Source organism: Ursus americanus, chromosome 23, assembly GCF_024610735.1.
Source record: "Ursus americanus isolate L20-20 chromosome 23, mUrsAme1.1.p, whole genome shotgun sequence".
NCBI classification, from domain to species: domain Eukaryota; kingdom Metazoa; phylum Chordata; class Mammalia; order Carnivora; family Ursidae; genus Ursus; species Ursus americanus.
The window spans coordinates 897,229-924,956 of record NC_142149.1 but is presented as its reverse complement, the minus strand read 5'-3'; the positions used below and the strand labels follow the sequence as shown (position 1 = coordinate 924,956).

Genomic DNA, 27,728 nt, shown 5'->3' with positions numbered 1-27,728 from the left:
ATGTAACTTTACATGGTATTTTTTATTTTTATTATTATCTTTTTAGACAGAGAGAAAGCAGGGTGGTGGGAGAGAGAGACTCTTAAGCAGGCTGCAGCCCAGCGCAGAGCCCGACGCAGGGCTTGAACTCACGACTCTGACATCATGACCTGAGCTGAAACCAAGAGTCGGATGCTTACCCACCTGAGCCACCCAGGTGTCCCCTACATGTTTTTTTTGTTTTGTTTTGTGTTTTTTTTAGATTCCATCAGCATTTTTCTTTTAAGATTTTATTTATTTGACAGAGAAAGAGAGCAAGAGAGAGCACGAGCAGGGGTAGCAGCAGAGGCAGAGGGAGAAGCAGGCTCCCCGTTGAGCAGGGAGCCCGATGCGGGGCTTGATCCCAGGATCTGAAGGTCATGACCTGAGCCGAAAAACAGACGCTTCACCGACGGAGCCACCCAGGCACCCCTTCCATCAGCATTTTTCAGTGGGATGGTGAAGCCTTATTCAACCAAGTCACGTGAAAGTACTTTACATTCTAATTACAATCAAGCCTCACCTTATCCATATTGCAACCTGTTCAGTATTTTCTACCTTCTGTTAGCAAAAAAATGAACACGGGCCAGTTGCTGTACCTACCAGCGTCTGGCAGCACAGGCCCCTCTCATCAGACCGGGAAAAGTCTCATCGCGACGGCTAGTGAGAGGAGTGGAGTTACTCCCGAACTGCACTGCGTGATTGTTGCTTAGTGACTTTCGAAAGGCAAACACCAGACTCTGGGGTGGGAAGCCTGCCTTCTGCCACCTTGGCTCCATTTGTGCTGCTCGCGACACCACACTGTCACACAGCGCGATCGGAGGCGAAGCATGTGCGTGTGTTCTCATAACCTGCTCTAATAACGGGTCTGAAAGCGTGTCAGGTGTATTCGCACTAACCCGTCCTAACCTAGACCGCTCTGGTACCTCTGACACACGTGCTCTGTAATTCTCAGTGTTTTCATGATACTCCTCCAAACACGAACTGAAAACCAAGTGAGACGTTCTTGCACAGCAAGCTGACCAGCCAGTGGTTTCACAGCAAGGGCGGGTTCTGCTGAGCTCTTTCCCTAAATGGAAACTAAGTCTGCAAGCTTCAGGCTTTAGGGAGAAATGGTAAAGCTTGTGACAAAATCGAAAGCATCTTGCTGTGTCCATATCATGCTGGCGAACGTGTTCCCCGCGTCACAACCTTCCAGTTTCCCAGCTTCTCAGGACAAGGGATTCCCACGCTGTCACTAAGCAAAAGGGCACCAGGTGTATATAACGGTCACAGAATAAGTCTTAGAAAAGCGTCTTACCCAAACTTCTGGAACAGAGAACACGAATGATCCTGCCGACCGAGCCAGGCACTACCAGCTCTCTGCTCCCACAGAGCTACCAGCAGGCACATGACGCACAGTCATGCCAGGCGCGAGGCGGCAGGTGGTTCCTGGCAGGTAACCGGAAGCCGTCCAAAGCCTGGCGGATGCTGCCAGAGAGCCCACCCAGCTGCTCTCTGGCCATGAGTGTGATGAGGTGGCCAGCCCCACGCAGGTGCTCACAAACTGATGGGGGGACCCTCTCCCCTCAGTTGGGGGGCATTTCTAAGGAGACTTACAGTTTACTTAATTATTGAATTTTATAGTATATTATAGTGTTTTGTAAATTATGTACAAGTAATTATCAGAATACATTCACTTAGAAACCTTTTAGAACACTTGAGCCTTGTTACCCCAGCAAATTTCACTGTTTCTAGTTTATACAAGTATATGTACTGTTGTTAAAGGAGATTGATTTCAAATTTCTGAAGCATAAGAAATACATGATGGGACGCCTCGGGGGCTCAGTCGTTAAGTGTCTGCCTTCAGCTCAGGTCATGATCTCAGGGTCCTGGGATGGAGCCCCGCATTGGGCTCCCTGCTCAGCGGGGAGCCTACTTGTCCCTCTCCCTCTGCTCCACCCAGCTTGTGCTCTCTCTCCCTCAAATTAATGAATACAATCTTAAAAAAAAAAGAAAGAAAGAAAGAAAGAAAGAAAGAAAGAAAGAAAGAAAGAAAGAAAGAACGAACTACTTGTTTCACTAGCCGTCACAATCAGATTGATTTCAGCTCAGGCCACAGTCTCAGGGTCCTGGGTCAGAGCACCGCATTGGGCTCCCTGCTCAGTGGGGAGTGTGCTTGAAATTTTCTCCCTCTCTCTCTGCCCCTCCCCCTCACACATGTTCTCACTCTCTAAAATAAATAAATAAATCTAAAGAAAAAAGAGAGTGACCAGTTTTACTTTACCTTTTTCTTTCTTTCTTTCTTTCTTTCTTTCTTTCTTTCTTTCTTTCTTTCTTTTCCTTTCTTTTTTCTTTCCTTTCTTTTTCTTTCTTTCTCTCTCTCTCTTTCTTTCTTGAGATATTAAAGTAATCTCTGCACCCAACATGGGGCTTGAACTCACAACCCCGAGACCCAGAGTCATGTGCTCCACTGACCGAGGAGCCAGACACCCCTGAACAGTTTTACTTCTTAATGCCAATATTTATAATATGCTAAAAATTATATTCATTTTCAACTATTTCAGCGTATGAATAAAAACACTTTGGGGGTGGCTGGCTGGCTCTGTCTGTGGAATGTGTGGCTCTTGATCTTGGGGTCATGAGTTCAAGCCCCACACGGGATGTAAACATTACTTAAATATAATTTTAAAAAGAAAAAGGCTCCAGCTGTGGACATGAAGAGGAACACAGTTTTCACCGAAGGCCGGCCGCCACTGCGCATCCCGGCACCACAGGCCTGCGTGGGGCCAAGCTGGACCACATCCTGCCGTGCGCATGGGGCCCACATGCCCCCAGCAGGAGCAGGAGCACGACTCCCGCCCCAGCTCCCGCGTGCCGGCCTGGCCAAGGGTACACGGGCCGACGGCATCTATACGGTGGCCTAGAAGGCAGCTCCCAGCTCCAGTCTGACTCCAGGTGAAAAAGCAGTAGACGGACAGCCTGTGAAGCTTTTCTCCTCAGCGTGCGCAGACCGCACAAACGTCGCGGCCAGAAAACACAGAACTGCCCCAGACGGCCCGTGCTCCCCCACCCTCGCCGGCTCGTTCCCGAGCATACTCACCACCACCATCCTGGTGCTTCTCCAGAAAAGGAAGAGGGTGACTCCTGTGGCGGGGGAACGGTAGACGCTGCCCCCTCAGGCTCTCTGGGACCCACCTAACCCCGGGCCCGGGCTGCTCCCAAGGGCACGGGCTCCCCCACACCCTCGTCCCTGGGTGGGCCACCTTGTGCTCTCTCAGGGTCCCTGCCCGGGTGGTGCCACGCTGTGTACGTGCTGGGCATCCCCTGACCCCTGGCGGTGTGGGGCACGCAGCCCACACTGAGGAGTGAGACAAGTATTTCGGCAGGAAGAAGGGGGGGGCTCTTGAGAATCTAGAGAACGTACAACCAGGAGAGCAGGATTATTTTGCCAAAATAATGCAGAAATGAAAGGTGACTGTATCCCCAAAGTGACATTTGTTGCTGCAGTCTAAAAGCAATGAACTGGTCAATAAAACTTTTCTTTTTTTCTTTGGAGACAGAGAACTTGCGTGTGCGCTCAAGCCTGGGCAGGGGCAGAGGGAGTCCTAAGCAGGCTCCGTGCCCAGCGCCAGCCTGATGTGGGGCTCGATCTCACGACCCCGAGATCACCACCTGAGCTGAAATCAAGAGTCAGATGCTTAACCAACTGAGCCAGCCAGGCGCCCCCTGGTTAATAAAACTTTTAAGTTTAAAAGTCTTAAAACACCGGGCGTGCCTGGCTGGCTCAGTCAGTGGAGCACGTGACTCTTGATCTCGGGGTTCTGACTCCAAGCCCCACATCGGGTGTAGACAGAACTTAAAAATAAAACCTTAAAAAGTCTTTTAAAAAACGTTTTAAGACACTAAAAAGCCTAACTACCACCGAGAAAATCCTGAACAGAGCATGGAAGCAGACCCAAACCCAAAGTCGCAAATTCAAAGGCTGGACGGCCCGCCGGTTGGCAGGAGCCTCTGCCTGGACCTAACCCCAGCGGCCAGGCCGGGAGCCAGGAACACTCACTTCCTCCTGAACGCCTCCTCTTCCCTCTTCCTGGAGAGCTGCACACAGTCAAGCTTGCCCTCTAAGTCCCTTATCCTGAAGAGGAGGAACTGTTAGCCACAAGAGCAGACCAGGGCCCGCTGCCACGCCCGGCGGCCTGCGCAGGCCGGCACAGGCGGAAGCCCCCGCCCAGAGAGGCAGGCCCGGTCCGCACCGCGCGTCCTTGGCGGCTGCCAGGTCCCTGAGCTCCTGGCCGCTGCGCCGCAGCTCTCCCTCCAGCCCCGCATTGGCGGCCTCTGCGCTCCGCAGCGACTCCGCGGCCTGCACGGTGGCTTCCTTCACAGCCGCAAGCTCCTTGTTCAACAGCTTCACCTTCAAGAGATGAAGAATTCAAAATGAGGCTAGAACTGGAGCCGGGCCGGGAGAAGAACACGTAACCCCAGAAGCAGCACAACAGGGAAGGTGCCCCTTGACGCCGATGCCCCACGACCCCTGAGGGCACGCTGCACCCCACCACGGGGCCCACGCGTCCATCCTGGCTCCCATGTGAATACTGCTCAGACACCGGACTCAACCTGCGGCCGTGAACTGCCGGCCACGGTAATGGCTTTGCACGTGTAAGCCGCGCTGCCCGCTGGGGGAGGTGGCCACGGGTTTGTATGGCCAGGCGTGGCAGATGGAGGTGGGGCAGGGCATGGCCCCGCATGTCCCGCCAGCCCTCTCCCCCCTGACTCTCAGAAATCCCCATGTGGCCTCCTGCAGGTCACTGAAGGGCAGCCTGGGCCCTGGCTGGCAGGGGGCAGGGCTCCTGCAGGAGTGTGGTCAGGGGTACTCATGCACAGGGGCCAGACAGGGCCTGAGAGGATGCGGACTGGCACTCCAGGAGAACTGGTGTCCCTGCCAGGAGGTGAGGATGGGCTGGGAGCTGCCTGGCCTGCATGCGGGCCACATAGGACTGCCAGGATTCCTGGGGCCTCTGGCTGGCCAAGTGCTGCCCCTTGGACTATGGCACTGTGGGAAGGCTGGAGGCCTGTGGGAGGGGCCCTCCCTGACCGCTAGGGCGGGGTTTCTCTTCCTGACACCTGCTGGATGCCCCTGCAGGTGTAACCTATCGGGGTGGCAGGGCCAGGCCACGTGTCCTCCCCTGCTTCTTCCTCCCCTGCACAACCTCCCGCTTCCTCAACGCTGGCCCCTGTCTCCATACTAAAGGTCAGTTGTGCACGCAGCTCGCGTGTGCCCTGGCAGCACGTGGGCTAGTGCATCAGAGAACCCACGCTCACACAGGCCCTGAGGGCATGCTGCACCCCATGCTGCACCCCGTGGGTGCACAAGCTGCACGCAGGCCCTGAGCGCCCGGCCCGGCCTCCTGTGCTGTAAATGGGGGTTGAGCAGCACCCCCGGGGCCATTCCCGGTGCTCACGGAGGACACAGGCCAGCAGCCGGCCCTCTCCACCAGGGTCGGGGGGCAGTTTATCCCGGGTGGGGGCACCCTTCCCTAACACCGGGGCAACCAGAGCGGTGGCACCGGCCCTCCTCTGTCCCTCATGAAAGGGGCCACATAGCAGGCACCGTGGCGGGCACTGCCCAGGCGTGTCACCCGTGGCCCCTGCACGGCAAGGGAGGCCTCTGTGTGAACCCCACCTTCCTGCCCAGAGGTAGCCTCACGGCTCAGGAGCAGCCCCTGACGTCTGTGGAGGGAATGGTCACAGCCCGAAGGCCATACCCCACCTTGAGCTCATGAGTCAAGACCACGTTACTCATGCTGTCCGCCTGTAGCCGGAACCCGTGCTCCCTCTTCTGCATTTCAGACTCGAATTCCAGCAGCAGCTCCTAAAACAGAAAGGGCTGGTGGTGGGAGGAGACCGTGGCGCCCCCGCAGAGACCCCCGCCACAACTAAGCACCGGGCGAGCGGGCCCGAAGCTGCCAGGACACAGAGGTCCCTGGAGGTGGAGGCGCGACATGAGCCCTGCAGACACGGTCCGGCCAGTCTGCGCAAACCGCCTCAGAGGGCTCCCGTGGCGTCAGTGTGCCTCAACCGATCGCCCAGGTGGTGCCACCAGTTTTTGCCGGGCACCCACGGAGCCGCCGGGCCTGTCCACTGGGCACACACAGATGAGGAACTGCTGGGGACTGGGGACAGAGGCCCCTGGGGCTGCTCACTTTGCCCCCGTGCGGGAGCAGTGCTGCCAGCAGCGTTCCAGCTGGTTCCGGCTGCTCCCTGCCTGTCTCCCGGCTCTCGGCTGGCTCCCTGCCAGGACCGGCAGCCATGGGGCAGCCCCATCCACACCTTCCAGGATGCAGACCACGGCTCCGCGACACCTGGCTCTGCAAGCAGGCAGTCTTCTGAGCTTCACCCCCAAGCCGAATCTAAAAACTCGACACGTTATTATGACGATAAAAGTATTCACTGCACACTCGCCAGGGAACGGTGACCACAGTTCATAACCGACAGCCCACTGTTTCTCCTGGAGTTTGGGTTACCCTCCGACCTCCCGCCACCTCTCTCTCCTAGGTCATCCCGTCCCCTCACGTTCCTTCACGGTGTCCACTTGCGCAGCGTGACCCTCTCTCCTAGGGGACAGCCACTCCAGAGGCTCCACACTCCGGCCTGGCTTCTCCCCGGACTGCCGCACAGCTGTCTCTCCGGCTGCCCTTCACACCTCCCCGCGCGTTCCCCAGCACTCCTGTCCCTCTTCCTCTCTGTGCGTCCCTCCTGCTGGGAAGAGCCTCTGCCGGACTCCACGCCCCAAACGGCCTCACCGGGGGTCTGGAAGCCCAGCTCTGGCCAGGCCCAGGCCCACTCGTTCCTGCGTAGAACTCTGGGAGTATGAGGCTGCCAGCAGGGCCCTGTGGCTGGGGCTACCCAATCCAGGGGATGCCAGGCAGTCTGCTCAGCTCAGGCCCCCATTGTCCCGGCAGCCTTCTCCAGCTCCCATCTCTTGGTTCCCACTGGTCTGAACTCAGAAGGGAATGGAGGCAGCTGAGGGTTGAGCCCTTGGCCACGGGCCAGGCTGCAGAGCATGCTCCAGTACTTTGGGAGACTCCGGCTGAGCCCAGCATCTGCAGGCAGCCCCCTTCCACCTGCATGTGCGGACCCGAGGGCCCTGTGCTCACACCTCGCAGCCGGTCTGCTGTGCTGACTGCAGCTAAGCCGCGGGGGAGGCCCTGTGTCCATTCTCCCCTTCCAAAAGTTTCCCAGATGTCTCCGATACATCTCCCACTATTGCCTGGGCCTCTGCGGGCCTTTCATTCTGAAGTCCCCACCCTGAGAAGCGACTGGGCCGTGTCCTCGATAGTCTGCCCCTTCCTGTTTTCCACTGCATGTTTCTGGAATGTGATTGCTGGATTGAACTTCCTGTTTTATCCTCCACATCTCTTAAATTTTCCCCCAGATTTTATTTTTTATCTATATTCTGAGTTTATTTCTTTAAATATACTTTTAATTGTCAAAATTCTTTCTTGTTTTGTGAATGGCCCTTCCTCCTAACATCCTATTCTTGGGTTATGGATGCAAAACACATCTCTGGTGGCACTAATCACAGGACGGCCCACAATGCACCCCAGGAGCCTGAACACTAAGACGCAACATGAGGTGAGGCTGGGCCTGTCCCCACCCCGTCCAGACAGTCTCAAGCTCTCAACTGTGCAGAGGGTGGGGGGTCACAGGATCACCACCTCGCCTGCGGACGGCTAGACCGGCATGGACAAGCAGAGGCCTGTGAAGGCACAGCCGCCGCCTCACCCCGGACGTGGGCACACAGTGGTGGGCTTCAGGATCACTGACCCAGGAGTCATCGTTCTCTCAGGGCTACTTTCCCATGCTGCTGGCAATTCTCAAAGGTCTCATAACCCTGTCTCAGCTGTATGTTCCTATTCGGGAACGGGGCAAAGAAAAGTTCCCTGGAACGTCACCAAAATTAAATCACCTGCTAGTCATGCGATAGTGCTGAGGAAAGGAAAAGGCCGGGGCCAGGACGGAAGACTGTGGTAACACACGTACCCGAGGGCTTGCTTCTGGGGTACGTAAGGAACTCTTACATATCAACACGTGAGGACGGATAACCCACCTTGTAAGAAGGGCAAGAAAGGTGAACTGACACTTCACAAAAAAACATGTCTTAATGGCCAACGAGCACGTGAAAAGATGCTTACACACTGACCATCGGGAACAAGCTAATTAAAACCACAGTGAGACAGACACCATGACCCGCCCTGTAAAGTGGCTAAGTGGGAAAGATGGACGACACTCCGTGCTGACAAGGACACAGAGCAGTGAGAATGCTGATCGAAGGCTGGCGCTGGTGGGAGCTAAGATGGCACAACTGTCTGGAAAACAGTTTGGCGGTTTCTTACCACGTTAAACATGCCCCTAGCACACAACCCAGAAACTCTGCTCCTAAGTTATTTACCCGAATGAATGGAGGCTTGCCAAGAACGTTCACAGCAACTTTATTCCAAACGACCTCCAACTAGAAACGACCCAATGTCTGAAACATCCAGCCGCAGGTGAGCGGGGAGCCGACTGGTACAGCCACACGGGGCAAGAGAAGGAACAGCGCGCTGACCACAGCATGCTGCGTGAAAAGCCAGACAGGAAAGAGCACGTAGCGCGGGACTCTGGCAACGGCGGACGTCGCCCGTCATGGAGGGAAGCAGACAGGTGGCTGCTGGGGCTGGCGTGGCGCTCACTCGCTGACTGCAAAGGAGCACCCCGGGACTTCACCCCGGGACTTCACGTGACACAGCTTCTGTCCTGGCCGTTACGTGGGTGCGTGCGTGTGTCAGAAGTCGCGGCGGTGCACAGACTGCATGTAAATCGGGGTCCCTCACATCAGCCCCACGGCCCACACCCGCTGCTTTCCTTCCTCTCGGGTGTGTAATTCAACTTGTTAAAGGAAACTGTGCTGAGCTTCCGCCCGGGAAGGAGCTCCTGCCTGCTGGGCATCCGGGTACACACGTCAGGGACGCTGCCCCGTACGCAGCCCCCCAGCTGACACCAGGTCAGCCCCCACTGCACGCAAGCCCCTGAGCCCCCCGCCCACGAGCTGCTGCTTCTCTAGCTGAGGCCCTTCCAACCCCTTCACTGCTGTGGTCCTCACTGCTGTCAGTCCCTTCGTGTCCTGTTCCCCGTGGTCTCAGAGAAGAGACAGACCTCCGTGGTCGATCTGCCATGTGGACTGAGGTGTGGACATGCTTGTTCCTCAGACGTGGCTCACACGTGAAGAACTGACACCCAAAAATTACACGGGGGGAGGGGTGCACAGTGGAACTGAGATGCAGAATCCTGGAGCTAGTGTCTGACTTTGTCTCCCCCATCCTAAAATCTCAAGGTGACCCGACCCAGCCCTGGCACCTAGAGCAGAGCAGAGGTGACACGAGGCAGGTGAAGCCCGTCCCCACAAAGGAGCCGGCGAGGGCAGCGTGCGGACAACACAGTACAGCAAGCGAGATCCAAGTGGCTGATGAAGTCATGGGGCTCCAGAGTCTGAGGGAGGCCAATCCCAGCCCGACTGTGCTGGCGAGGGTGAGGCCACATCTGCCACGTCCCTGGTCCGCCCTCTCCAGGGAGGCAGGCGGGAGCCGCACACCTGCCTGGTGATACATCCACATGGGATCCCTAAATCTCTGAAGGTCAAGTGGGGGTCTCAGAGACACTCACATAAGTACAATTGAAAGCATACATTTTACTTTTTTTGCCCTTTGAAAAGTAAAAGTATAAGGAGTCACGTGAATTCCCCTTACTGGAACCTGAATATGATAATCTTTTTTAAAAATTTAATTAATTAACTAAAGAGAGGGAGAGAGTGAGCGCACAAGCAGGGGGAGCAGCAGAGGGAGAAGCAGACTCCGCCCGGGAGCAAGGAGCCTGACGTGGGGCTCCATCCCAGCACCCTGGGATGATGACCCGAGCTGGAGGGAGACGCTTACCCCAGGGGCCCCCAGAACATGAGAATCATTGAGATTCTTTCCTCCTAACATATTACAAGACCACGAAGCATTTGGTTTCTGCTCCAAGTTCTGCAGGCTGTGGGGGCTGGGCCGTCACGCAGACGGAGCAGGGCCAGCAGGGAAGTGCTGACCTGAGGGAAAAGTCCAGCCCAGGAACAAGGAGCGCTTCACCCCGATTCACAGCTCACGTCCACCTCCACCACCCTCCTCTCTTGCTCCAGGGAACCCACTTTCCTGCTGGGCCCCTGACGGGCCCTCACCTCCCATCCTCCCATTGAACGCTCTGCCCAGGGCTCCTCTGTCTACGCCTGCCCTTTGACGATGCCCCAGGCTTCCAGTTCCGTACTCTGTGACCTCCCCACCCTGAACTCCAGTGTGAAAAGTCCCCTCTTACCCAACACATCCTCCTGGAAGGCCAGGAGCCACCTCCCATGCAGCCTGAGAGCACTGGTGTTGTTCCCAGGGCTGCTGCCTGTGAGCCCTACGTGGCTGCCTACCCCTCAGACCCCCTGAACCTTGAACGCCTGCCCCGGGAGCTCTAAGCATGCGGGTACCCACCACTCCCTCCATGCCCCTTAACACCTGCAGGCTTCTGCTCACGACTCCCCTTCCTGACCACCCTGCCTTACTGCGTTGTGCGGGTGACAGCCTTGGGGTGTTCCAGTACAGACCGTGCTGTTCAGTGTCCACTGTGACCCATGGAGGGCCAGCTCGCTCCCAGAGTAGGCAGGTCCAGGTACTCATACCCTAACTCCAGGACCTGGGAGGACACCTAACACATGGTTCACGTTCAAAAAATATTAGTTAAATGAATGAAGAAATCAATTACTCATTCTCTTTCTACTTCAGTGGATTCCAATTCTGTGTTGCTAACACACACAGCAGAAAGCTTCCTTAACCCCACAGTCCACAGCTTGCAGGTACAGCAAGAGTCCAACAGACCATCTCTGTTCCCATCACCTTATATTTCATTTTTCAAGAGAAAAATCATTATTGCCATTGAATCAATTCTACTTCTGACAAGTCAAGAATGGACACAAGATGTTCAGAAACAAGAGACAGGAAACCAGCCCCAAGGAGACCTGGAATTTGAGTTCCCAGCTCTTTTCTACAGTAAGTAACTCAAATTTTGACTTTTTAATACTTTTTTCTGAAATAAGTAAGGGAGAAAACATTTGTCTATTTGCAAGGAGAGAGAACACTGAGGGAGCTACTAGAGACAGAGGTTCGGATGCCCACCGTACCCCTCCGGGCCACCCTAGAATGGGAATCCGCTCCAGTACCTCAACTTTGATCCCATGGATACCACACAGTTAGCAAAAAGGCCGTCTTCTCCTCAACAACTTGGTTTCAACGTGGTGGGCAGGGCAGGCGCCTGAGGGGGTTACGCGCTGGAGCGCCCTACCTGCCTCTGCAGAGCAAGCTCGCCATCGAGCTCCTCGAGCTTTCTCTCCAGCGTCCACTTCAGGTGTTCGTACTGTTCCCGCTGCTGGTCCATCTCGCTGTTCTTGTCGCTGTGTAAACACGGCAGTATTGAGAAAAGCTCTCGAGGGGTGGCTTCAGTGGGACCTGCGTGCTGCACCACACAGTGACTGCCTGCAGAGGGAGCCTGAAATGGGGTCCAGAGTCTCACAAGGTAATTCCCCAAGCGCTCAGGACACAAGCCAGTCACAGGTCACACCGAGAGCAGGAAGGTCCCCACCTGAACGGGAAAAGGCAGTCAGCACACACACTAACACCAAGATGACACAGACATTGAGGTTTTCTAACGAGGGTTTTTAAAGCAGCCATTACTTAAAATGCTTCAACAAGCAATTTAGTGCACCCTTAAATAAAAAATTAGAAGCTCCCGGCAAAGAAACACTTACAAAGAATCAAACAGAAACACAGAACTAGGAGGTACGACAACCAGACAGAAGACTCTAGGGTGGGCTCGGCAGCAGAACAGACAAGACAGCACGACAGAGCAAAGACTCCATGAACTTGAAACCAGGACAACAGAAATTACCCCAGCAAACAACAGAGCGAAACAGCCTGAAAAACAGGAGCAGAGCTTCGGGGAGCCATGGGACAGTCACAGAAGCTGAAGGCTCGTGCCACTGAGCCCCCGCATGGGAGGAAAAAGAGAAGGGCTGACGTGTACTCGAAGAAATAACAGCCGAAAAGATCTCAGATTTGCCAAAAATAAAAGGAGGGGGGCAGATGATGTGAGGAGACACTTTACAAGAAAGATGTAGAGCAGTTTAAGGATGCTTTAAACTCTCTCAAACACCGCCGTGAGAAAGAAAATCAGCACCCCCCGGAGGCAAGCTGGCCCACGTGCCCAGAGTTAAGGGCACTGCTTCTGCTCCTCCAAGAGCGTCACAGCACGACTTTTAACAGCAGAGTCGGGCAACAGCCAGAATGCCAACATCCATCCTGCGGCGGAAGGTCCCGGAGCCCCGTCCCTGCTCCAGGCGATGCTGACCTGGCCCCTGGGGAGGTGGCCTGGGATGTGAACGCTGCGAGCCGCACTGCTTGCAGGAATGCCAGGCTCCCCGGCACACGGCATTGGGACTGGGAGCATCTGCACAGGGGCCGAGAACACCTTGGGCTTCTGCACTTCTGCGAGGACAGAGACGCTTGGGACCCTGGGAGCTACACCGCAGCGTCGTTACAGGAGATGCTGGCAGTGGCTCAGAGGCTCGTGAGCGCCCACCGAGGCAGGTCGCCTTTGCCACGCCCAGCCTGCCACGGGAAGTCAGAGGTGCACAGCGCCAACAGGCCCGGCAAACACAAAACGTGGCCGGGCAGCCATTTCACAGGATGTGGCAGAACTCGGTGCGTGAGGTGAAGAAAAGCCGCCCGGGAGGATGGGAAAGCGCCACAAGCAGGCTGTGGGCCATGTGTACGGGACGTGTCTACGTGGGCACGAAAGCGAGCGCTCCCGGAGAGAACACAACAGACTCCTCAGGCAGCTTCTCCTTTCCACCTCACCGTCTTCAGGAGAAAATGACTGTCTAAAACATCGTCACTGCTGTGATTTTCTACAAGTACCGTGAAGTGCACGTGTGACAACGTGAAACACTATTCGGGATCCCGTGTTAAGTGAAAACAGAACCTGCCGGACGCTGCCTGCCGCTCTGACGTCTGTGTGCTCACACGCGCACACACGCGCACACACGCACCAGAGATGCACCCCGACAGCTAACGTGACGTCACAAACCTACATCCTGCAATCAGGGGAAGGCCAGCAGAAGATTTTAAAATGAAGCCTGCTTCTCTCTCCTCTCACTGAGGATGGTGTGTGTGATACGAGAGCGGCTTTCCGGGGACCCACCAACAGGACCCTCTGACCCCAGCCTCCAGTTCTTCTTAGTCCACCTGCCTCAAGCGGGCTCACTGAGCTTGGGAACTGAGAGCTGTTTTGCATCATTAAAACCATCACAGAGGGGCGCCTGGGTGGCTCAGTTGTTAAGCGTCTGCCTTCGGCTCAGGGCGTGATCCTGGCGTTATGGGATCGAGCCCCACATCAGGCTCCTCTGCTATGAGCCTGCTTCCTCCTCTCCCACTCCCCCTGCTTGTGTTCCCTCTCTCGCTGGCTGTCTCTCTCTGTCAAATGAAGAAATAAAATCTTTAAAAAAATAAAACCATCACGGGCTCTAACATCTTTTAGGGAAATGATAAAGATTTGTAATTCACGGAGAAAACTCTGAACGTTGAAACCAGTGTCCCGTGGCCTCCACCGCGCTGCCCAAGGGGTACCTCACCTGTGGATGCGCTCCAGCTCCAGCCGGTGCTCCTGCAGCTTCAGCTGGTGCTGCAGCTGCAGGTCCTCCCGCCGCCGGGCCTCCAGGGTGAGTGCCTGTCGCAGCCGGGCCGCCTCCACCCGGAGCTCGCTCACCTCCGCCTGCCGGGCCTCCTCCAGCCCCCGGGCCTGGGCGAAGGCAGCATCGTAGCGCTCCAGCTCGTGGTCCCGCTCCTCCAGCACCTGCAAGTTGTAGACGAAGTCCTCCTGCAGGCGCCGCAGCGCCCCCTGCGCCTCGTACAGCTGGCTGTGCGCGTCCTGCAGCGCGGCCTCCTGCAGCTGGCAGCGCTGGGCCTGCAGCTCTCTCCACTCCTCCTCCTTGCGAGCCAGCAGCTGGCTCAGGGCCTGGTCTGAGGGCAGCGGCAGCATTGGGGCAGCTGGAGCAGGGAGAAGGTGGGCAGCGGGCCCAGGGTTAGGGGCTCTAGCTGTCCTTCTGAAATACCCGCCCCAGATCCCCAACTGTGGCATCGCTGTCACCTAGCGGAAGCACACTCTGGGCCAGTAGGCAGCTGTCTGGTCACACATTCTGAAGAGCCACAGGAGGCTCCCCAGGGCCCAGACCTTGAGGGCTCTGTCTAGCCTAGCCTCACCCTGCAGCAGAGGAAGGAAAGATAGGAAACACCGTGTGCTCACCGACAAGAGCCAGAGCAAGCCCTGGAGCCCACCAGCCTCTGAGAGCCAAGGCCCTCCTGCCCCACACTGTGCCCCTGCGGCAGGTTTGGGCTCCCGCAGAGTCAGGACTCAGGAACAAGTTCCTTGGCTCTTTTATTTCCAATCCATCACAGACTGATACTTTTCTAAAACACAATAAAAATGAAGTACTAAAGGAAAACAGAATTTAAAAACAAAGATATATAATACACAAGACCAATTTTTTAATTATTAGATTCAACAGCATAAAACTACTTTGTCAAACTGCTAACAAGTATCTAAACAGCTTTTGGTCCTGTGTGCTGCCAAGGGTGGGCCGCACGGGTATGCGTGGGGGGACGGCTAGCGAGGGCTGCCAGGCGTACTAGAGACTGTGTGGACTGTCGACGTCCCGTCACCTGGCAGAGAAGAGGTGGATTCGGACACATAAAACCATGTGGTGCTCCAGGCCCTGATCTACGCCAACAGGCCTGAGGCCACACAGCAAGCCCAGAAGGTAGGCAGGCTGGGCCCAAGGGCCACGGTCCTCCTGGGGGCCGATGCCCCAGGGCAAACACGGCCCTTCTCTGAGAGCACCTTCCCAGAAGGCCGGGGGCATCTGAGTCGGGCATCTGGCAGTGACATGTGAGTATCACTATCATCCCAAAGAACCTGAAATGTCTGATTCATGTAAAGTGGGTTTTTTGGGTTTGTTTTTTTTTTTTTTTTGGTTTTTTGCCCAATGCAGGGCTTGATCCCACGACCCTGAGATCATGACCTGAGCTGAAACCAAGAGTCGGTTGCTCAACCGACTGAGCCACCCAGGCGCCCTGGGATTTTTTCTTCTTAAAAAAGACCCACTTCAGGGGCACCTGGGTGGCTCAGTCAGTACAGTGACCGACTCTTGATTTCAGCTCAGGTCATGATCTCAGGGTCGTGGGATCAAGCTCCATACTCAGCCAGGAGTCGGCTTCCCCTCTCCCTCTGTCCCACCCCCTGCTCACATGTGATTGAGTTCTTTCTCTCTCCCAAATAAATAAATCTTAAAAAAAAAAGAAAAAGAAAAAGAAGAAGGAAAATTCCCAGCATCCCGCATCATCTTGACTCACTGGTTCAACAGTGGTTTATGGTGAGGCTTCTGGGACTGGGGGAGACAGACAGCGGGCAGGGTTTCAGAGGCCGCCGGGGACGCTCGGAAAAGGGGTCACAGAGGTACGACGCAGCCGCTCCTAAGGAGACCCCATAGCACCCACACCGGTCTACTCGTCAGCACACAGCAAACAGACAGAAACTCGGAAACAGGAACAAGAGAATCTAAGGGCTACTGTTTCGGGTATTCTTTATGTTAACTCTAGAATTCCTACGTAAGTGACCCCTCTCTGAATCAGCAATACTATTTTTTAGGGACGTGAAGTATCGTTTCACTCCTAAAGTTACTAATAACAAAAACCCCCAACAAAAAATTATCCACATAATCGAATCCGTTACTATAACATTTTGGTAATAAAATGAAAACACAAAACAAAACAATGAACTCACAGGTGCAGGCAGTATGCTCCGTGAGGGGTGAGTCCTCCGCCAACACTACACAGGTCTCTGGCCCAATGAGTGGAGTTTGGTAGTAATTATCGCTACAAGTTAAAAAAAAAAAAAAAAGGAAAGGAAAGGGGAAAAAATTAAAAGAGAAATTGTCAAAATGGTCTGAGCTGGTGTTTGGAGAATCCCAAAACGCTGTCAGGACCGCAGAAACAATAGTGAGCATTTCGCAGAAGCTCGGTGCTGTGCGCCAAGCTGCCCCAGGGAACGGTGGAAACACGTCAGCTCTGAGCTCAGCAGAGCAGTGCTTAGAACACGGACAGCAAGGGCGCCTGGGGGGCTCGGTCAGTTAAGCATCTGCCGTTGGCTCGGGTCACAATCCCAGGGCCCTAGGATCAAGCCCCATGTCGGACTCCCTGCTCGGTGGGGAGTCTACTCCTGACCTCTCCCTCTGCCTCTCCCCCCTGCCTGTGCTCGCCAAATAAATAAACACATAAATAATCTTAGAACACAGACAGCAGAAGAGGAAAACATGGTGTGATAAATGTCAGGATCGGGCAATGGAAGCCATGCAGTGGTTGCGCATCAGACAACGCACCCAACCCGAGGCTTGCTGGAGGACAAAGCACCAAGACCAGGATGGAGCGCAGCACCCACCACCTTCGTAAGGAAAAAGTATGGCGATTTCTCAGGTGAAGCCAGTATTTTCTTGGCATTGGCACTTTGATCAGAATGAATCCCTTATGCAGGTCTTCCCATAAGAGCAATGAATCACGCAGCACAGGGCTTGGCCCACTCTTGCTGTAAAGGGCAGTTGGTAATTATTCGGGGCTTTGTGGGCCACAGAGTCCGTCACAACTGTTCAACTCTGTGCAAAAGCAGCCACAGAGCATGGAAAATGCAGGCTGGGTCTGGCCCACAGGCCTGCTTTGCTGAGCCCTCTGTCTCCGTGCAGGGGACACTTTTATCAACACCGTGTGGCAACTACTGTCATTTCTTACGGCTGCTCCTTGCAGCGCCGAGCCCTCAGGGCTCACTTCCAGCCTGGCCAGTCTTGCGGCGACTTGGCGCTAGAGACGAGCAGCAGAGTGCAGACAGAATGCCCCTGCCAAGACCCAGAGGGAGAGGCTAAAGCAGCGGGAGGGCCTCCAGCGGGCTGCGGAGACCGCAGGACCCTGCCACGTGCAGTGTAATAAGAAATACACCGTGGCCTTCATTCACAGTTCCCGGCACAAGGCTCCTAAAACCCTCACAACTTCCTGAGTGATAGGAGCTACAGGGCCAGCTTTTGTTAGGTTTAGTTTTTTGTTGCCAGGTTCTGAAATGACTCCAGGTGAGAGGGTATCTTCTGTTTTTCATATCAAACCTGTCAACCACACATGTGTTTACGAGGTGACTCTGAAAAGCCCCAGGTAACCATGGGATGGAGCTGGCTGCCAGAGGAACCAACCTTGGGATTACAGGGTTTCTCTTTCAACTGCACCCACCAGCTTCCACTGGGAGGCTGACTCAATCACCAATGGCCAATGGCTTACTCAGTCATGCTTCTGTGACGAAGCGTCCCCAGCAATGCTTAGCCAAGGGGCGCAGACAGCTTCCGTCGGTGAACACACTGGAGGTGCGCCAAGACAGCACGGGCGCTCTGCACTCCTTCCCCTGCCCCTCGCCCTGGGCATCTCTTCCACCTGCCTGTTCTTGAGTTACATCCTTTTATGATAAACGGGTCCGCTAGAAAGTAAAATGTTTCTCTCAGTTCTGTGAGTTGCTCTAGCAAACAGAACCCAAGGAGGGGGTCATGGGATCTTCTGATGTATAGCAGGTCGTCAGGAGCACAGGTGACAACCTGGACTTGGAACTGGCATCTGGGTGGAGTCAGTCTTGTGGGGCTGAGCCCTTCACTGTGGGGCCTGTGCTGACCCCAGGCAGTTAATCGGAATCCGGTTCAATCGTAGAGAATGCCTGGTGGAGGAAAATCCCGGCACCCGTGGCGTTGGAGGCGGAGCAGAGCTGAGTGTGAGCGCAGAGGGAGGCCTGGGAAGCGGGGGTCTAATCACTAGGGGCAGCAGAGCTCCAGCGCCCTGATCACTGCGCCCTTCCCACAGGCAGTCCTGTCCAGGGGCAGCCCCAGGTCTCCTCCCTGCAGGGGTCTGGAGAAGGGCAGTGCCCCTCCACCGTGGACTGCAGGCAGAGCCAACGTGCCTGGGCCCGGCACCGGGGCTCCAGCCCTACTCCTGCTCGCCTCTCGGCCTCGCCCAGCACGTCAACCCCTGCTCAGTTGCGACACACCCATCCGGGCACCTGCTTGCCATTCTGAGTGACAGACCGCCTGAGCCCAGCACCCCACGCTTCTGCCCCCCAGTTTCCCTGGCTCCTTCAAAGGCACCCCTCTATCTAGCTGCTCAAGCTAAACACGTGGGGTTAGCCTTGATTTCCAGCTGTCTCTCACCCCCACGCACCTCAGCTGTCATCATCCCTGACCTGCAAGCAGTCTTGCTGCGAGAGCCCCTGAACTGGCCCTTCCTGTGTGCACTCCCTCTGAGGGCTGCCAAACGGATCTTAGAAAAAAGGAAAAAAAAAAAGCCTGACTCCCTAGGGCTTCCCGTTCCACCACACTTGCAGCCATCCTCACGTTCTCTCAGGGCGGGGGCGCGCCCTGTAGGCCACCATCCGCTGCCGTGCGCCGGGTGCTGTCAGACGCCCAGGCGGCTCCAGCACGGGGCACAGCACCCCGCTTGCTGAGGTGCCTGGCCCAGCCTGGCCACGGCTGCTCTCGATCCGAAATACCGGAGACCCCACACTCCAGTCACCAGCCTTCACCCCTCCAGATTCTCAGTAACTTCATCTTCAGATGTGTTGGTGGACGTATAAATGAATCACAGAAAAACTGGAGACGTTTACTTTTACAAGTTTTTAATTCAATAAAAAAGGAAGTTACTGGCTTCAAATTCAGTCAGTGGCCAAATATTTCCCCCAAGTAGACAGCTGGGACGTGCAGAGGTCACCTCAGACTCTCTTCTGAGCCCCAGTCCCCAGCACACAGAAGGTGATGACCAGTGTTTGCCTCGCGCAGGAGCAAACCCCTGCCGTTACACCTCAAGGGCCACGTCACCGTCACCAGGAAAAAGTGATGGTGCTAACAGGAAAGTCCGACAGACACCGCGAGCTTCTTCGAAGTCGTTCCTCTAGTCACTGAACGAGTACTTACGTAATGTCTACGAGGTGCCAGGGACGGTTTTACCTGCTGCAGACAGACAGGGAAGGTCTCTGCACCCATGGACTGTCATCCTGGGGCAAGACGGAAGCACAAAAGAAAATGGCAGAGGGGGTCACTCTCCACATCCACAGAGTGCCGGGGGCCACGGGCTGCTCTGGACAGAGGGCAGGGAAGCCTCCGCCCACCAGGGTAGAGCAGGAAGAGGCTCTGCTTGGCCTTCGGGAGGCTAAGAGGTCCTGCTTGGACCACGGTCCCTGCGCTGGCTGCAGGGCTCCCAGGACCACTGGGAACCCAGAGTTACGGCAGGCCAGGCTGGCCACAAAGCCCACCGAACGCGCTGGGGTGGAACTGGTGACCTGCACAGTTTGGTGCTCACCCACACGAACCGTGTATCTACTGGCTGCAGAAAACACCCAACGCACACCCCCACCCCCACCCCCAGCCAGCAGGGCAGCTCTATGAGCCGGCCGCTGGTGTGCGGCCTAGGAGCTCCGGGGTCAGGCACAGTCTGGTCAACAAAAACCGATGCACACACAGGCCACCCACATGCCTGCACCCACTCACAGGGGAGAATCAGGATTTAAGCAAACACACACCACCCCACGACGCCCCCGCTACTGTGATCTCTGGTGACTCAGACCGCCTCCCGAAGTACCGACGAGTCATCAGCGCGGTGCTTCACAGAGAACGCACCAAGGTCGGCCAGGTGAATGGGCCTCCCCTCCTCCGGGATCTGCTCACTAGCCCCTGTCCTGTGCTGGGTACCGTGCCACCAGCTGTGCCTCTTAAATGCACCGGTCACACAGCTACCCACAGAGGTTACTCCTGTAAGAGACAGCAGACCATGTGATACCATGCCTGGACGGTATCCGCAAACGGCTCTGGCCATTTTCAATGTAAAGTTCAACCTGTCTGGCAGAGTATTCAGAGAGTCCTAGGACAGCTCACTCCCTAGAGAGCGAGCAGCTTGGACCATGTACCCCAGATCCTACTGCACTCAGCACCCACAGGTAACCTGCCATGCAAAGGCGCACACCCCTTCCCTCACCAGAGAACAGCCTGTGTTGCTGTAATCTCACCAAAGGATGATCCCAAAAGCCCTGAGGCTGACATTAATCGGCTTTAAATGTCACAGATTCAGAGTCTGGACCCAACCTGTCAGCCAGCGGGTGACCCCAGCAAGCACCCAGTTTTCAGGAGGGACCACGTGAAACTTCTGGAGAAACTACAGAAATCCCCCATGGGGGGAGAGATGCACAGTCACCATGGCTTTGCTCCTGGCGTTCACAGGGCTCTAGGAGAGCCGGGGGGTCGGCAGGGGGTGGAGCAGGGCCACGCTAGGCCACACCATCACTCTGACTTTCTCATTGGTCAAACACTGAGCTTTCTAACCCTTATTTCAAGCCTGTCAGGTCTGAAAAGCACCTGGAAACCCCCGGGTGTTAGGAAGATGGAAAGAACTCCCCATGAAAGCCACAGTCTCCCACACATGGAAACCCTGCAGGCCCCAAACGGATGCAGGCAGCAGAGGCCCCACCTAGAAGATGACCTCAGTCAGCAATGCGCATGAGTGCGCCCCTGGTGTTAAGACAGGGCTGCCAGGAGCGCAGGGCAGCTTGGGACCCGCTCACTGGAGCCTCGCCAGGGCTGTGCAGTGGGGGCAGCCTTGTCGGAGGTGGGGGGGGGGTGGGCAGCACCTGGGGCTTGGCGCTCCTCGCACAGAGCACAGGGAAAGAGAGGCTCAGAAGTCAGCACTTCCAGTTAGTGACTCAGGCAAGTCCTCACAAATGAGGATGGAGCCAACGACTGCCAGAGCTGCAGGTGGGTCCATGCCGGCTCCATGGTTAAGAGGAAAGAGTTCGAGACAAAGGTGAGTCCCAGTGAACCACAAAGAACCACATGGGAGGTAAAGAGCTTTCCAAGCACAGGGGGCTCTGCAGGGGGCTTGCCTCATCCCGGGCCTGTCCCCACCCCTGCTGCAGTGTCTAGATGCTGGATGAACAGGGAAGGAGTAGGACAGGATGCTTCTGCCCCATGGATGACTCTCACCACTCACCGAGGCGACCAAATCATCAGAGTAAAACACGTCAGAGATGAGCCTGCAGGTTACCCGACCCGCAGATGTGACATTAGAATTAATCACACTCCGTACGGCCGACCAAAATTTGTAGCAATTTGTTTTACAACAAACCTTTGATAAGTACTTAACTGGAAAAGCACTGCATGACCTCAGTACAACATAAGCAGCTACAGAAGCTACAATTTACACAAGGGAACATTTGTAAAGGGTAAAAGTTGGCCACCAGACGCTTACGAACAAGCTGTTTGGGCACACTGGCTGAGCAAAGAGACATCCAAAGCAGGGGTTTCTTTTTACCTCCTTCCTCTGAAGGACTGCAGCTCCGGATGCATTTGGCTTTGCACTCAGCCACTAACAAGATAAGCCCCACCATTCTGAATGCAGAAGAACCCAAACCGACTTCATTAAGGAATGTTATATTGTTGCTCTATAAACGTATTTAGTGAGTTTAATTTGCAAAACATTTTGTGGGACTTGAAGGCGAGTCCAGAGGTGGCTCATCTGTTCTACACTCAAGACGGGACTCAATGCTGGCACCCTCTGGAATCCCAACAGGGGCTGTCTGAGCTGAACTCCATACGTGGACTCTCAGCATGTCTAGGGGATGAAAATCATGGGCCTACGACCCATCCTTCACTGACTGCCAAATAGTCCCCACAACCATCTGCAAAATCTGAAAGGAGAGAGATGAGTCACAAATGGACCTTAATTCCACCGCTGGCACTTGCTGGGGGGTATGCAGTGCTTCTTCATTAGAATTTACACCTGCCAAATTCCTTTGCCAAAAAATAACAAAAACCAAACACATACAAGTTAAGTGAGTAAATGGGAAATAAAGTGGAAGGGAAGTTGAATCATCTTATAGTTAAAAGCTGTTGATTTTTGTTGTTGTTGTTTATTTACTTATTTAAGTAATCTCTACACCCACCGTGGGGTTCGAACTCATGACCCTGGGATCAAGAGCCATACTTTTCCAACTGAGCCAGCCAGGTGCCCCACGAGCTGCTGAGTTTCAGAATAACATGGTTCACATATCAAAACTTAAAATCAATAAGGACTCATAATGAAAGGTGAATAGAAACAAGTAAACCTAACTTTATTACAAATGATTAACGTTAAGTGGAAAAAACCCATAAAAATGCACTAAAATAACTTTGTAAAAAAATATTTTGACTATATATTCTAAGGATAAAAACAAAACAACTGTATGCAAATATTACATTCTAGCTAATAGGTTTTTCACAGAAATAACGGATTGGCAATTCTGAAATTACTCCACGTGTAGTCTAGGATTGAGCATGTAAGTAAATATACTGACAATAGGAACCAGACTTAAAGAGGAAAGGGAGTGTAGAACGAACCTTGGGGTAACTGATTGGAAGTATCAGTATAAACTCACGGCTTTTAATATATACACAGATCTATACGCACAGCTACGGATACAGATGGGTCTGGTTTCCTAGCTCTGCCCACTGAGAAAGCCACAAAGCAAGGACCCTGCAGGAGCAGTAAGCACACCCACAACCTCATGACGGTTTCCAAACACCTCCTTCGAGGCAAAGAGGAACCTGAGCTCCTTAGAGAAGTGACTGATTCAGGCTAGGTCAACGAAAGCACAAGATGAGCCCGAGCACCTGGTGGTGCTGAGAAATGTCGGGGGACATGCTGAAAGGACACAGAAGCCAACTTGAAGGGGCTCCTAACGCCCAAATCTGGAGAATTAGCAACAAAATACATTACAGCAATGGATTATAACCGATGGAATAAACACAAAATAAAAACATCTATACCAACATGAATAAATAAGTAGAAAAATGGGGAGAAAGGAAGGTTTTGGGGGCACCCAGGTGGCTCAATCGGTAGAGCATGTGACTCTTGATCTCTGGGTGCTGAGTTCAAGCCCCATGCTGGGTGTGGAGCCTACTTTAAAAAACGGGGGGGGGGGGCAGAAGTTTCTTTCTTACAGAATTCCAACTAATATGAAGAAAGAATAATAGAAATAGAAAAATATTTGGTAAATATGAGTACTAATTGTTTCACAAAACACTTGTGATAGAAAGTGCAGTGACGCAGCTTCGAAGTTTCTCCACACAACATGTTCAATAATTACCAAGGGAAAAATGGTAACTCCTTTATAATGGAGACACATGTAAACCACTTAACCAAGTGTCACCAGTCATGGGACACACGGGCATCATGTGCCTCCCGAGAAGAGCACGACTTCACCGTTGAGGTCTCCTTATAACAAATGCATAACTTGGAGGGGCGCCTGGCTGGCTCAGTCCAGGTGTGGGTTCCAGCCCCACACTGGGTGTACAGATTACTTAAACATAAAATCTTTTAAAAAAAAGGCTTAACTTGAAATCAATCACGAGGAAACATCAGACGAACCCAAATTGAAGGGCATTTCTACAAAACAGCTAATTCCTAAAAAGTCCAAGGAACACTGTGCAACCGGTGCAGATGAAAGAAGAGTGGGGAACCGCGCAGGTCCTGGACGGGACCGCAGGGCACTGGGGCGCGGGCGTGACGCCGGTTTTGTCCCAGCGCTCACTTCCTCAGCGCGCTAAATGACCTACGGTAGGAGCGCACGTTCACGCGGTGCGGAATCCGGCAAAAGGCACGGGGGAAACGTCTGCACTACTGTTGCACCTGCGTGCACGTCTCAGATAACGGGGGGGACACAGCAAATCACTGAACCAGACCGCCGGGGTCCGAACCGGTCCTCACGGGCGGCGGGACTGGCCCCCGCGGGGCGCCCGCACCTAGCGGAGCGGAGGGGGCACACCCGCACCGTGTGGGGGTGAGGGGTGACCCGCACGGGGGGAGGCGGGGGGACACCAGCAAGGGAAGGAGGAGCACCCACGCGGGGCAGCGGGGAAGCGCGCCCACTGGGAGCCCGACCCCTCCGGCTCCCGCCCGCAGCACGCAACGGCCAGCGCGGGCCGCCGGGACGACCAACGAAAGCGACGAACCCCTTTCAGGGGCCCGAGAAGCGGCAGTGAGGGCACCCCGCTCCACGCGAGCCTCCCGCACCGCCCCCCGGCCCCCGCGCCCGCGGCTCACCGCGCACGGCCGCCGGGAGCAGCCTCCGGGCCCGCCGCGTTGCCATAGTGACCCGGGTCCGGCCGCCGCGGTCCGGGCGCGCTCAGTGCAGCGCTCCGGGGCCACCGGCTCGAAACGCGAGCTCCGGCGCAGGGTTCCGGACTCTTCTCACCCGCCCCACGCGCAGGCGCCAAGGGGCGAATGGAGGGTCCCCGCCCGCCCGACCCCGCGACAGGGTCCGCGGCGTTGGAAGTCAGGGCGGGGACGGTGGGGGGCTGGAGCGGAGGCTGCCGAGGCTCCCGAGCGGGGCCCAGGGGCGCCAGGACGCCAGCTCCCCGAGCGCACCCGGCACGCAGCCGCGAAGCTGTTGGCTGCCCCCGACGGGCCGGGCCTGGGGGCTGCGCAGGCGGGGGCGGGCCTGTCCTTAACAGGGGGCTCGGGGCTGCTCGAGGACGGTGTGGGAGGGGGCCTGGGCATGCACGTGGGGCGGGTGGGACTGCCGGGTCGGGGGCGGGGGGAGGGCGGAGCTGCCCCGGCTGGGATCCTTGGAGGGACCCGGGGCTGCACGCGGAGGGCTAGCCCCCCACGCCCCAGCATCACGCATGGGCCGTGAAGGACGCAGCCTTGAGGGGGGCGCGCGGTGGGGAGACCCCACTCAAGCAGAGAGGAGGGGCAGTCCGCCGGGTGGGGCTGGTCTTTGGGCGCTGTTGCACGGTGTGTGCTCTAACCTGTGCGCTTTTGTTTCCTGTTCCCTTGTAAGTTGAAACAAAACCAAACAAAATCACCTTCGTAGGCAACATGCCTCACCTCACCGAGGCAACGGCAGACCTTTCTGCCAAGGCCCCTGCACCTCGCTTTAGGCCTGAAGAGGACCCGATGGGCCCCCGGGAAGCAGAGACAAAACGTCAGCTCAGCGCACCTGACCCGGGGCTGGGTGGGGTCCCAAGCCCAGGGACACAGTCACCTGTCCGCCCTCCGTCCCACCCCTCCCGTCTGTCTTCTCCACCTGGACGGCTTGCAGGCTGCCTCCGGCCAGTCCCCAAGCTGGTCCTGCTGGTGCTGGACAGACGTCCCAATCCAGCTAACAGTTGGAAAAGCTCCTGGAGGGAGGCCCAGGAGTTATTAAATATCAAGCAGCTCAATAATTCAAGCCTCATGAAAAATGGAAGATTTCACATCTTGCAGGGAAACCAAGTGAAAACAGCTGTGCTGGCCTGGAGGCGTCATAGAGGGTCCCCATAACCTTTAACCTGCATCCCACAGGCCCTGGGCCCCCTTGCTGCCTCCAGACCAGGATAACCTGCTGTCGCAGAGCCAGGTTTCAAATCCTAGTCCACTCCTGTCTTACATTTTTCCAGGACTCGGTTTGCTTCTCCACAGGATGGGAGAACACGCTCCCTTCCCTGTTGCTTGGAAGGTCACAAACAACACTGAACCACTCAGGTCCTGGCTCAGCCCCTAAAGGGGCCCCAGGTGTGTTAGGGTAAAAAGGGGGCCTATGGGACTTGCCCGTTTCAAGGAGAACAAAACCTAACAATGAGCTCCGTTCCTCGCCATCCTAGGCTCTCAAACCTGACTCTATAGTAACCCCAACACTAAGCCCAACCCTACCCCTGAACCTATGACAACCCCAGGGCACAACATGGCCTTGCTTCTCACGGGAAGGGTCAGCTCCTCCTGCCCTTTGCTGGGACAAGCACCTTCCCCGCCCTTCCGGGATCCCAACAACCCCAGAACTTCTGACCCTCTCACTAGAATCCCAGGTAAGGCTTCGGGGGTACCAGGCCCAGAGAGGCACGGTACTCATCTTCCCTTGCATGGCACACAGCCAACAAGATGGTGGAGGCCGGAGTGGGCCCTACCGGGAGCCCAGGCACTCACCACCCTGCCAGGGGCCTCCGCACACGTGGCCAGCCCCCACTCCAAGGTCTGAGTCAGCCTCCCTAGGGCTCCTTTTCCGTGCCGTATGCCCAGTAGCCCAGTACGTGTGTGTGAGCAGATGAAGGGACATCCTGACCACCAGAGTCAGGCCTGCAGAGCTCTTCCAACGTCTCTGCCCCCAGGTGAATGGCGCCCCTCTCAGCCATGCCCACTCCCACCTCAGGCCTCTCACTGCCTCATCCCTCATTTATCTAACCAGCATTTAGCGACCACCTAGCCAGAGCCCGCCCTCCCCTGTCCTCCAGGGGGGGCTCCAGCCTCTGGGGCCCAGCAGCGACATACAGTGACCCCCACTGAGGCCAGCATCGACACACGGTGACCCAAGTAGCCCGGCCCCCTCCACAGGCTCTCCACTTGCATCTCTGGTCACTGGCTGCTCCCTACCTCTCTCCCCCTGGTCTCCCCACCGGTCGCACCAGACCCCACGTCCTCCCAGTCTGCCCGGGAGACCAGACTCGCACCCTTCCTTCCCCCACTCAGAATGCCCTCCGCTCCCCCTATGGTTGTCGGGCCTGCTGCGTCCCCATTGCTGACAGCTGACTGGGTGTCAGCATCCTGGAGCTACGGTAACAAATGGCCACAAACTGGGGTGCTGAAGGTAACGCTTCTGCAGGCCACAAGTCCAAACTCAAGGTGGCTGCAGGGCTTTGCTCCTGCTGAAGGCCCTAGATAGAATCCTTCCTGCCTCTTCCAGCTTCCAGCGTGGACCCACACCCCTCGGTGTCCCTCGGTTTGGGGCCCCGTCACTCCCGTGTCTGCCTCCGTGGGCGCCTGGCCTTCTCCCTGTGTCTCTGTCTTCCACGTGCTGTGCCTTGTATAAGGACTCCAGCCATATTGGATTAGGACCCACCTGCTCCTGCGTGACCTCATCCGACTGGTTACACCCACAAAGAGCCTATTTCCAAGTAAGGTCGCATCCCCGAGAGCTGGCGGTTGGGACCGGAACCTGTCTCTTCGGGGCTGTTGTTCAGCCCACTACAGACTGTTCCCCTGGCCCTGCACTGGCCGACAGTCCCCCAGGGCCAGGTCCCCCAGGCCACCCTGTGGTCACCTCATCACAGATGTAGAAACAGAGCCGTGGAGGTTGAGGGACCCTGCCCAGCCCGATGGCCTCTAGCACAGCCAAGATTGGACTGCCCTGCTCCCAGAGCACACAGTTGGAGCTCAGTAATTGTTTGGGGGGGAGTGACATTGGAGGGTCACTGGAGGGCCAGTGAGAGGGGCCCCGCTTCCTGGCGCATCATAGGGGATGGCCCCCCATATCGCACAGAGCCTTCGTGGCCACTCTCCAGGTGGTTCCGGATCTCTCCCCACTTTACAGATGAGGAGACTGAGGCCAGAGGGCCTGTTCTGCTTCCATTTTGCCCCAGTGCCAACGCCCAGAGTGGGTCTCAACACTGGGTGGCGGGCTGAATCTGCTGTCAGTTGTCGTAATCCAGGAAGGGTCATGGCTTAAAGGACTGGGTTTGGGCTGTGGCTCCAGCCTGACTTGGTGGCCAGAGTGGC

At 55.8% G+C, this 27,728-nt stretch overlaps 1 protein-coding gene and 1 long non-coding RNA gene across 11 annotated transcripts in view; one reads left to right on the top strand and one right to left on the bottom strand.

Moving 5' to 3' along the window:
• Positions 1 to 24,434, bottom strand: part of CCDC57 (coiled-coil domain containing 57) — a 100,132-nt gene extending 75,698 nt beyond the window's left edge. For 7 of the 10 annotated variants that reach the window (XM_045775039.2, XM_087853972.1, XM_087853970.1 and 4 more), the window contains exons 1-7: positions 24,303 to 24,428; positions 15,946 to 16,037; positions 13,739 to 14,153; positions 11,395 to 11,503; positions 5,768 to 5,869; positions 4,254 to 4,411; positions 4,061 to 4,135 (exon numbers count right to left, since the gene is read on the bottom strand). In XM_045775039.2, coding sequence (XP_045630995.2) covers positions 4,061 to 4,135; positions 4,254 to 4,411; positions 5,768 to 5,869; positions 11,395 to 11,503; positions 13,739 to 14,145 — 851 coding nt within the window. In that variant the 5' untranslated portion in view covers positions 14,146 to 14,153; positions 15,946 to 16,037; positions 24,303 to 24,428. Of the gene's footprint in view, positions 1 to 4,060; positions 4,136 to 4,253; positions 4,412 to 5,767; positions 5,870 to 6,200; positions 6,313 to 11,394; positions 11,504 to 13,738; positions 14,154 to 14,409; positions 14,574 to 15,945; positions 16,038 to 24,302 lie in introns of those variants that run through there. The other 3 variants (XM_045775038.2, XM_087853971.1, XM_045775044.2) reach the window with 3 other exon arrangements.
• Positions 4,405 to 7,495, top strand: LOC148107913 (uncharacterized). Its single transcript, XR_015721221.1, has 2 exons — positions 4,405 to 4,639; positions 5,848 to 7,495. It is a non-coding gene; the product is annotated as an uncharacterized LOC148107913 (long non-coding RNA).
• Positions 24,435 to 27,728: the final 3,294 nt, after the last annotated feature.